This window comes from Dendrobates tinctorius, unplaced genomic scaffold, assembly GCF_039654945.1.
Source record: "Dendrobates tinctorius isolate UK_male_01 unplaced genomic scaffold, ASM3965494v1 ptg000232l, whole genome shotgun sequence".
Lineage (NCBI taxonomy): Eukaryota > Metazoa > Chordata > Amphibia > Anura > Dendrobatidae > Dendrobates > Dendrobates tinctorius.
Genome location: NW_027361899.1, coordinates 2,659,420 through 2,671,134, shown reverse-complemented (window position 1 = coordinate 2,671,134; position 11,715 = coordinate 2,659,420). Strand labels below are relative to the sequence as shown.

At 43.7% G+C, this 11,715-nt stretch overlaps 1 protein-coding gene across 6 annotated transcripts in view; it reads right to left on the bottom strand.

The window, feature by feature from the left end:
• Positions 1-3,573: 3,573 nt before the first annotated feature.
• The window catches only part of LOC141060009 (uncharacterized), a 106,629-nt gene continuing 98,487 nt past the window's right edge, over positions 3,574-11,715 (bottom strand). The window contains exon 9 of one of the 6 annotated variants that reach the window (XM_073556259.1): positions 3,574-3,647. In XM_073556259.1, the coding sequence (XP_073412360.1) occupies positions 3,618-3,647 (30 nt within the window). In that variant the 3' untranslated portion in view covers positions 3,574-3,617. Of the gene's footprint in view, positions 3,648-10,949; positions 11,259-11,715 lie in introns of those variants that run through there. The other 5 variants (XM_073556254.1, XM_073556257.1, XM_073556260.1 and 2 more) reach the window with 5 other exon arrangements.

The following is an 11,715-nucleotide window of genomic DNA, read 5'->3' as shown; positions in this document are numbered from 1 at the left end:
ACATCTAAGAAAAGTTTAAAATCATCTGGCTGATTAGTGGGGCAAAATAGTAAGCCTTTATTAAGAACCCTTGTCTCTTCTGTTAGTGTATAGTCTGACAAATTGATGATGTTCTCATTATTATTAGTAATTTTTCGTTTCAATCCCGAAAACTTATTCTTACTTTTTTCCTTGCTTCCTTTTCCTCTTTTTCCCCTTTTTTTCTTTTTCCTGTAATAGGGCTGAAAAACTTTGTTATGTTTTGATTTGTTCCTTTTACTGCGGCTAAAAAAGGAACTATGCCATTATTGTCATTTCTCGAGTTGTCCAGTATGACTCTTTGTGTAGGTGTGTCACTGTTTAGTTCTATCGCTGTCGGTGTTGTTATGTTAATTAGATCTTCCTGGATTTGATTGGTTCAGAAAGTTGTGGGAAGCAGGGTGTGTTGCAGTCCGCGCTGCCGAGATTGACAAATCACCTGGGAAACAAGATGTTGTAGCAGTGTACTCCTTTATTTCCTCCTACGCGTTTCGGCGCGCCCTTCCTGGCACCTTCCTCAGGGTATTCCGAAACGCCGAAACGCGTAGGAGGAAATAAAGGAGTACACTGCTACAACATCTTGTTTCCCAGGTGATTTGTCAATCTCGGCAGCGCGGACTGCAACACACCCTGCTTCCCACAACTTTCTGAACCAATCAAATCCAGGAAGATCTAATTAACATAACAACACCGACATCGATAGAACTAAACAGTGACACACCTACACAAAGAGTCATACTGGACAACTCGAGAAATGACAATAATGGCATAGTTCCTTTTTTAGCCGCAGTAAAAGGAACAAATCAAAACATAACAAAGTTTTTCAGCCCTATTACAGGAAAAAGAAAAAAAGGGGAAAAAGAGGAAAAGGAAGCAAGGAAAAAAGTAAGAATAAGTTTTCGGGATTGAAACGAAAAATTACTAATAATAATGAGAACATCATCAATTTGTCAGACTATACACTAACAGAAGAGACAAGGGTTCTTAATAAAGGCTTACTATTTTGCCCCACTAATCAGCCAGATGATTTTAAACTTTTCTTAGATGTGCATCAATTTATTAGGAGGTTGACCCTCAAAAGACATTTTTTACTTAAACCTGACAACAACAGTGATAATAGAGACATAATGCAATCCAATCCCAATTTAAAAGCAAAGTCCAGTTTTTATCCCCTGGAGAGCAGGGGCCACGTACTTGAGACTTTCCAAGATTTACTATTGAAAGACCTCAAGAAAGATATTTTAATGAAGAACAACAACATCTGTACTGGCAGGATGAAGGACAAAAATAACCTGACGGAAAAAGAAAGAGAAGCACTTCAGAATCTGAGTAAGAACAGAGAAATAGTGATTCGGGCAGCCGACAAAGGTGGGGGCATCGTCATACAAAATATTGACGACTATAAAAAAGAAGCATTGAGATTATTATCAGATACGAAATATTATGAAAAAATTAAAGACAACCCATATCCCTCTCTGACAAAACTTTACAATCAAAAAATAAATTTAGCATTCCAACAAGAAATAATCACTGCAGATTTAAAGAGATTTCTGATAAAAAGGCAACCCTCCACCCCGTTTTTATACCATCTACCTAAAATTCACAAAAATCTGGTCAATCCCCCTGGACGACCAATAATCTCAGGTATTGACTCTCTCACAAGTAACCTCGCAACCTACATTGATCAAAAACTACAGAAATATGTGGTGACAGATAGCTACATCAAAGATTCGACAGACATGATCAGGATCTTAAAAGGAATGACATGGAAGACATCTTACAGATTTGTCACTATGGATGTTACTTCATTGTATACGAACATAGGACATGACATAGGACTTGTGTGCACAGAATACTACTTGAAAAAGGATATACAATTGGATAAAGGGACCATCAATTTCATCCTTGATGGTCTGAACTTCATACTTAATAACAACTATTTCACATTTGATGGTGCAATGTATCATCAAAAATATGGCACAGCGATGGGCTCAAAAACAGCTTGCTCTTATGCAAACCTATTTATGGGTCTTTTTGAAGGAATACATATATTTGACAATGTACATAAGAAAGGCCTGGTCCTATACAAAAGGTACATTGATGACCTGTTCCTCATCTGGGACACTGAGCTTGGTAATTTCGATAATTTCTTTGATAATATGAATAATAACAATTGGGGTATTAAGTTTGAGCTAACAATACATGAAAACAACATCAATTTCCTTGACCTTACAATCTTTTCTGTCGATACACGGATTTACACAAAAACATTTTTTAAACCGACAGACAAGAATTCCTATATCAACTATATGAGTGGACACTATAGAAAATGGTTGCGTAATATTCCGGCAAACCAATTTAGAAGAATAAAGAAAAATTGCACTTTAGAAGAAGATTATACATTACAGTCTCAAATCCTCAAAGACAGATTCCTAGAGAGAGGTTACCCGAAGGAATTAATATCCACCACGCAGAGATATAGTGGAGAAATCCCTCAAGCAATTCTCCTAACACAGAAGAATAAGGAAAAGACTGAGGAAATGAAAGCACTGAAGTTTATAACAACATACAATAATTGCCATAAAACCATCAGGAAATGTTTGAACACTCATTGGCATTTGCTTCAGAGTGACCCCATTTTGAAATCTATTATACCTGTGAAACCAGGGATAACATTCCGCAGAGCCCCAAATATAAAAGGAATAGTAGCTCCTAGTCGGCTTAAACAAAAAATGACCAAGAAACCAAGTAAAGAACCACTGAAAAAGGTCTCAAAGTGCAGAAGAATTAGATGTCTCTGTTGTCTAAGTATACAACAGACTAGCACTTTCCAATCTACCTCGACAAAGGAATCCTTTTCCATCAAACATGGTATGAATTGTTCAACAGAATTCGTCATCTATTTGCTTGAATGCCCGTGCGGATTGCAATATGTAGGGAGGACCACCAGACCGCTTCATGAAAGGTTAAACAAACACCGTTCAAATATAAAGAATGGTTATAAAGCCCATGGTGCGTCACTCCATTATGACACTTATCACAATAGAGATATAAGAGCAATCAAACTAATCCCAATTGATCACATAGCAGATAATGTACCGAATAGGTTTGAATACCTAAAAAAAGTGAGAAATATTGGATGTTTAAGCTGGACACATTAAAACCTAGAGGCTTGAATATAATTTCTGAATTGATATGAATTCTCACATCACGCCCACTTTGTGGCATTCATCTTAGTGGGTGACACAATCATAGGTAATAGATGTTATCAGTATAAATATATATTCTCCTCATGTCTTTTATGTTATATTGTTTTGTGCCTGTATGGAGACCTGTGATCTTCCTGGGTATTAGAACCTAGGTTTGCTGTTCCAACACACACACGATTTATGGGTGACACCACCACAACCAATATATAACATAGTGATCATAAACACATGGAAGATGAGAAACACGGTTTGTAAGCCATTTTTAACAGTTTTAATACAATTTTTTTAGATTTTTTATTTACAATAAATATTTAAAATAAAAATAAAAATAAACACCCTCAGAAGCAGCTGATCTTAGGAATAATTTGGTTTTTATTTTATAATGTTTTTTTAATGGCAGCACTGCTCTTTGTTCTCCTCCTAAAGTAAAAGTAAAGAAGATTGTTTGTCAACATAATAATAATATTTTTGGCATATATTCTTTTGATAGTTTTTCACAACAATTCTTTTATAACAATTATGGGATAGTGTCATTTAAAAGTAGTTTATAGAGCTCTTGATCCAACGGCACTGACATCAGTGATATGGTGGCGCTCAACATTTGTCACAAGAGGAAACACTGAAACCAGCAAATACATGGGTTCTACTACCTTGTAAGTCGGGTGGTAATGGGTTTATAAAACACTTTTTCTTTTGCAGTGATTGTTTGGATATTTTAGCAACGTTTCTGTTGCATTTTTCATGGAAATTTTCACATCATTCTGTTTGTAAGATTTTTATATATAGTTTAGCAAATGTTTTGGATTATTTTCTTGTTTTATCATGTTATTTATGTGAAATTTCGCCAAAAATGTTGGTCCCTCCCCCAGTGATGACCATCATGGCATCACATGTTAACAGAACACACCCATAATTGCTAATGTTAGGGGCTATACATTTTCTGCTCCTATGACTGATGTAATATCCCTGAGGAAGGTGCCAGGAAGGGCGCCGAAACGCGTAGGAGGAAATAAAGGAGTACACTGCTACAACATCTTATATCCCAGGTGATTTGTTAATCTCGGCTAGCGCGGACTGCTATACACCCTGCTTCCCATAACTTTCTAAAGCTTCTTCATAATATGACGGACATGATGCTTTTGAAGAGAATCAGAGGGGGCGTTTTTTAGCCTCACTTGGCCATGAATCAATACAGGGCACTTGATTTGCGTGGAGGAGAGATATTGAGCGGTTGGGCAAAGCATCCCAGAGACCACTAGCATCTACATAATCAACCTAGAAAATGTAATCCGCTTAGAATAAAAGTTATATTGTGCAAACTAAAAAGTGCAGGATAATAACCACAAACATCCATGTTTACTAGTGATGTTTAATAGGTGGACAGCCTAATTTTAGTACTAGTAGTAGGAAAATGAGCTACCGGTATCACAGCGACGCATGCTGTGTGATAGATGGCGCATCTTGTTACACACTTTCTCTCTCACCCATATTTGCCATAATTTAGATCATTCATTTCCATTAAATTCATGATACGCCATTCATAAATCTGGCACATTTTTAGATTCACCAGATCTGTGCATCATTTTGTAGACACCTGTAAAAAGTATACAATGAGGGTGTGATGGTGTGATATGCTATGTGGATGTCATTTTTTGTATATTCCTATTTTTCTATTTCAGTTATTTTCATAGTGTTTTTCTTATTACATTGTAAGTCTACAGCCTCACTGTATCTGTCTCTTGATGACCCCCTGTAGTGCATTAATCCCTAATGCCCTTTATTCTCCTCTGGGAAGCCTGGAAACCGCCCCAACTGGTTTGACTACCCCTGGACAAGGAAGGGGGTGGGGGAGAGAACAGGAGCTGGCAAGTCAGTTTCGGTGGAGACAGGATGGTGTAAAGGCTGCATTTCAGAGAGAAGGACCCATTTTTATCCTCTGGTGCTAGAGTTTTGGAATTCTCGTTTCCCTGGACATTTTATCCTGTTACTGGACTGCATTCTTATTCTGGACTATCTTATCCTTTGTGTGGTGGACTGAATATGGACCTTTTCGTATATTTGCCTGAATAAAGGTCTTGGAATTGTTCACTCTTCGCTTGCTCTGTTGATTGTGTGATACCAGAGAAGGACCCCGTGATAACTGGTGGCAGCAGTGGGATCAACAGAGCGTAACCCAATGGAGAATCACTCACAGAGTGAGTACAGAAATTGGACTGTACGCAGTTTACAGGAGAGAGCCAGAGACCTGGGCCTGAACTACCAGGGACTGACTAAAGAGGCCTTAATCGATCTACTGGTGGGCGCTAGCCCGGCCACCTCCTTCCAGATGTCTGAAGGACGAGCACTGGAGACAGGGATCCCCTTCCAGAAAAGCCATTGGTTGGTGCGGTACGAAGAAGAGATGGCGGTTCTGGGCCCCGGCGTCTCTCAGGAGTACAAGGAGGAGGCTGCCCGCCGGGCACAGCGGAGACAGGAAGCAATGGAGCTTGTAAAAGGGAGTAACGCAATGTGGAGTGTAACCCCAACAATCCGGGAGCCTGTTCGGATCACCCGGACAGAGTTTAAGACATTTGATGAGGCTTCCGGAGATGTGGAGGGGTTCTTCAAAGACTTTGAGCAGCAGTGTGCTGTGATGGAGGTGCCCCACTCTGTTGTGAGTTCATTTTCCCCTTCGCCACTGAGGTCTGGTGAACTCCCTCTTCTGGTTAAGGAAGGTAGTGAGCCTGATTATCAAGCACCTGAGCCTAATGATGATGACTGGCTGAGTGGAGTTACTGACTGGATATAAGGCTGCCAACGCCCTTTTACCTTGCGGGTGATTTCTCTGAGGGATTCTTGGAGACCAGTCTGAATTCCTGCTCCTCTAAAGCTAAGTTTTCTGCTCTGCTTTTTGCATTTGTGTTTTGATTTTGTTTTGCTTTGTTTTTCTGGATTTCTGCCATTCCCTGCTGGGGTGAGCTGAATTCCTTTTTGCTCTGTCTTCAGAAAAGACCTGAGTACTGATATAGTATTTTTGAAGCCTAGCGTCTTCAGGGTCTTTTTCCATATCAGTCTGATGGCTTTTGTCTTTGATAGGGTTTTGGCAGATTGCAGACAGCAACCTTCCTTTCCTGTCCTATTTAGTTAGCTTGGGCCCCATCGTTTGCTCAGCCTATCTTTCTATCTGTGTTAGTGTTTTTTCATCTTGCTTCACCGTCATTATATGTTGGGGACTGCCTTTTACTTTGGGGTCTGCTCTGGGGCAGTTTAGATTTCCCTTTCTGTCTTTAGGCTATTTAGCTCTCTGGCTGTGATCGAGGGGTCTAGGGCACCGTAGGAACCCCCCACGGCTACTGCTAGTTGTGTTGATAGGTTCAGGGGTCTGCAATCTGATAGTGGCCAACTTCTCTGGTTTTCTGGACGTAGCTACTATTTTGGTGTTTGCCTCCTACGGTGACTCAATCATAACACCACTCTAGCTGGATGCGTTTGTTAGTGGGGCTCCTGAACAGAAGCATGGCGGAGGCTTACCGAACCATTGATGCACTGCGGAATTGGGATTATAACATTGTAAAGCGGACTATCCTGGATTACCATGCTATCACCCCAGACTCATATAGGGCCAAGTTCCGAGACCTCCCATGCACCACGGGGGGATCGTTTAGGATGTATGCACATAAGATGTCCAAGGCATGTCGGAGATGGCTGGAAGCAGAAAACGCCTTTACTGTGGAAGATGTTCTACAGGCGTTCCTTATAGAACAATTTCTTGCCAAGTGCCCTGCAGAGGTACGGGAATGGGTCCGGGAGCGCACGCCGTGTACCGTGTATAGAGCTGCAGCCCTGGCCGATGAAGCCCTTACTATCCAGCCGCAATGGAGGAGGCTTCTGGACAATGAACCACAGCCTGCTCCCGCTCCAATTATATCTGCCCTTCCACCTAGTCGCAAGCCGATGACAATCACGCCTCACAATCCTAGGCCCCAACAGTTCCGACCACGACCTTGGGGTGTCACAGAGAGGTGTTATGGGTGTGGGCAACCTGGACATTTGCAGTCTGGCTGTCCCTCCAGGATTCGGAGGGAACCCCACCTCGTCCAGTGCATCTTGTACACTCCACCACACCTGAGGAAGAGCTACCACCACCCCCACCAGAGTGGACCACCGACCACGGCACCATAGATACCCCTCCTGGAGTGTACGGACTCCGGCCTCTGTCCTTTAGCTACTCAGAGCAACGGCAACGCCACCTGCAGGATGTCTTTATTGATGGATACAAAGCTTTAGAGACACGGGGGCATTCTTGACTATCGCTGACCTCCGTGTGGTTCGACCCGAGGCAATTTACCAGGGTCCGGGAATTCCCATTGTCCTGGCGGGGGGTGCCCGCAAATATATACAGCGAGCTTCTGTGCGTTTGGATTATGGTTGTGGAGAAAAACTGTGTTGTATTGGAGTTATGGGAGGACTTCCTGCAGATATCCTCATTGGGAACGACATTGGGGAGTTACAGTGCCAATTTGTGGGAGCAGTCACCCGACTACAGGCCCTTCAAGCACTACGTCATCCGGACCCCACCGGGGAGCAACCACCACGAACTGCATCAGAGTCGGTAAGCAATACTTTCGCTGCTACTACATTGGGAGAGTCTTGGGACAGAGAGGAGTTTAGGAGAGAAATAGAGGGTGACACTACCTTAGCAGCCCTTAGGCGAAAGGCAGAAACTGGGCACTTGGGAGATAATGGGGATGGCTTCACTATACAAAACGGACTGTATTATCGTGTAACAAAGGGCAGTGACCAGGGCAACCCTGATGCAACGACCAGGCAACTCATTGTCCCTCAGAAGTACAGGGCACAGCTACTTCAACTGGCCCATGACATCCCCTTGGCTGGGCATCAAGGGAGAAAAAGGACTGAAAAGAGACTCACCCAAAGTTTTTACTGTCCGGGCGTCTCGCAGTCGGTAGCCCATTATTGCCGCTCCTGCGATGTGTGCCAGCGAATGCGGCATCCAGGAGCTCGACATAAGGTACCCCTGCAATCCTTGCCCATAACTGAGGAACCATTTCAACGTGTAGCCGTCGACATCATAGGTCCTCTGGCCCACCCCAGCAGGTCAGGGAAAAAATATATCCTGACCGTGGTGGACTATGCCACTAGGTATCCTGAAGCTGTGGCCCTGTCCAGTATTACAGCAGTAAAGGTAGCCGAGGCCCTTGTTACCATCTTTACCCGGGTAGGGTTTCCTAGTGAAATATTGTCGGATCAAGGCACTCAGTTCATGTAATATCTGGTCCAGTCCCTATGGCATACCTGTGGTGTTCGAGCCATTCGCACCACCCCATACCACCCGCAGACCAACAGACTATGTGAATGCTTTAATGGAACCCTAGAAAATATGCTGAGGGCTTTTGTTGACGTTGAAAAAGACTGGGAAAAGTACCTGCCACATCTCTTCTTCGCCTATCGGGAGATTCCCCAGGAGTCCACAGGGTTCTCTCCCTTCGAACTACTTTTTAGCCGGAAGGTCCGTGGGCCTCTCACTCCTCTGAAAGAACATTGGAGGGAGACATCTCAGATACCGGAATGTCCATCGTTCCCTATGTTCTAGAGCTCAGAGACCGTCTCGCCCAGCTAGCTACCTTCGCTAAAGAACATCAGCGAATGGCCCAGTCCAGACAAAAAACCTGGTATGACCGTAATGCCAGGAACCGGGAATTTATGGAAGGACAGCCAGTGCTCATGCTTACTGCTTCCCCTGCCAACAAGCTTCAAGTAGTGTGGGAAGGCCCTTATCAGGTTGTCAAGAAAATTAATGACACTAACTATGCTATTGCCCTGGACTCTAGTGGTCGACGACAGAAAACCGTCCACATTAACATGCTGAAAGACTACCACGACCGATCTCTGCCTGTTCTAGCTGTCTGCCACCCCCCTAGTGATACCGCCGCCGAGTATCTCCCAGATCTCCTCCAGGTTGCCCAAGCGGGAGGATCACTGGAACAAGTGCCCCTGGGCTCCCATTTATCGGATATACAAAAGGACGATATTGTCGCCGTACTAAGGCCGAGGGCTGCTGCTTTCTCCTCAAAGCCGGGGAAGACTACTCTCACCAGTCACCATGTTGAAACCCCCGGACAACGCCCCATCCAGCAGGCTGCCTACCGGGTTCCAGAGACTGGTGGATCGACTGTTACAACAATGTCAGGACTTTGCCTGTGCTTACTTAGACGACATTGCCATTTTTAGCACAACCTGGGAGGACCATCTTAAACACTTGGGCATAGTGCTGGACTGTATCCTTACTGCAGGACTGACCATTCGCCCTGATAAGTGCCAAATAGGGATGGCTGAGGTGCAGTACCTCGGGCATAGAGTCGGGGGTGGGTCACTAAGGCCTGAGCCTGCCAAGGTGGAAGCCATTAGCAACTGGTGTAGACCCCAGACTAAAAAGCAGGTACTTGCATTTTTAGGAACTGCGGGTTACTATCGCAAATTTGTTCCTAACTTCAGCACCTTGGCCAAGCCCCTAACCGACCTGACGCCCGAGAGAACATGCTTAGGAATGTGACGTGGACGACGGCATGCGAGGATGCCTTTTCAGCGTTAAAGACTGCCCTCGTCACTGCTCCTGTCTTGGCTGCCCCGGATTATAAACGCAGGTTCCTCGTGCAGACAGATGCATCCACCTTTGGGATTGGGGCAGTACTCAGCCAAGTGAACGCCGCCGGAGAAGAACATCCTGTTGCTTTTGCCAGTCGGAAACTACTGGATCGGGAAGTGGCCTATGCCACTATTGAAAAGGAGTGCCTTGCCATTGTATGGGCGCTAAAAAAATTGCAGCCATACTTGTATGGCAGAGAGTTTACAATTGTTACAGACCACAACCCCCTCACATGGCTGAATCGTGTATCAGGGGACAATGAAAGATTGCTGCGGTGGAGCTTGTCCTTACAACCCTACAGCTTCTCCATCCAATACAAGCGGGGAAGCCAACACCAGAACGCCGATGGACTGTCTCAACAAGAACTATAGGCTCCCCAGGCCGGCCTACCCCTGCCACTGTACAAGGAACTATAAATAACTGAGCAATGTGGACTAAAGTGAGCAGGCCAGAGGTCTGTGTAGACCTCATGGCGTGCTCACTTATTATGGGGGGGAGAGAGGTTGTGATGGTGTGATATGCTATGTGGATGTCATTTTTTGTATATACCTATTTTTCTATTTCAGTTATTTTCATAGTGTTTTTCTTATTACATTGTAAGTCTACAGCCTTACAGTATCTGGCTCTTGATGACCACCTGTAGTGCATTAATCCCTAATGCCCTTTGTTCTCCTCTGGGAGGCCTGGAAACCGCCCCAACTGGTTTGACTACCCCTGGACAAGGAAGGGGGTGGGGGAGAGAACAGGAGCTGGGCAAGTCAGTTTCGGTGGAGACAGGATGGTGTAAAGGCTGCATTTCAGAGAGAAGGACCCATTTTTATCCTCTGGTGCTAGTTTTGGAATTCTCGTTTCCCTGGACATTTTATCCTGTTACTGGACTGCATTCTTATTCTGGACTATCTTATCCTTTGTGTGGTGGACTGAATATGGACCTTTTCATATTTTTGCCTGAATAAAGGTCTTGGAATTGTTCACTCTTCACTTGCTCTGTTGATTGTGTGATACCAGAGAAGGACCCCGTGACAGAAGGTTACAAATTCATTTTCTGGAACAAAGTAATAAAAATATAAAAATAATCTGGTGCCAGAATTTTTATTGCAATAACAATGAATTTTTGCAAACAGATTTATCTCGCAAGATACTTCAGAACATAACAATGCTACTGTATGTTCTTTACACCTGTTCTCCATGCATCACAATTAGTCATTTTTTTTAATGTTTATTTTATTTGAAAATTTCCAGGAGGCGCAGAAACATCTTCATGGACATCGACACTTGTAACCACTTCTTCCAATACAAAATAGAGAATATGATGCATAAACCACTTTCTTGTAAGCGATGACTTGGATGGAGCTGCATCACTAGACGACCCTACGTTTGTCCTGCTGTCACAAACACACATACCAGTTAGTCAAGTCTTTACTTCTGGAGAAATTGTTCACATCAATCGGGATGAACAAGGCTCCAATCACACTTGCTTTAGCTCTTTTTTTTTTTTGTTAGGCTTCAGTATTTTTTGGATGGTCAGGGAAGATGTATATCTTTGTATTCTTTTATGCCTGATCACAGCACCATGGACATGCAATTACTGGTACTGAGAGGTAACTTCACATCTCAGAGAGACAGGAGGGTCTGGAAGTACAAGCTCATGACGACCTTTGACACTTTCAATGCAGGAATGAATGTGTCGCATGGATTTATGTCTTTTTACATCAATTAAGGAATTTGCTCCTAAAGCCCCCTTTACATTTAGCGATGCACCAGCGATCCGACCAGCGATCCGACCCGGTCAGGATCGCTGGTGCATCGCTAAATGATCGCGAGTGAGCTGTCACACAGGCA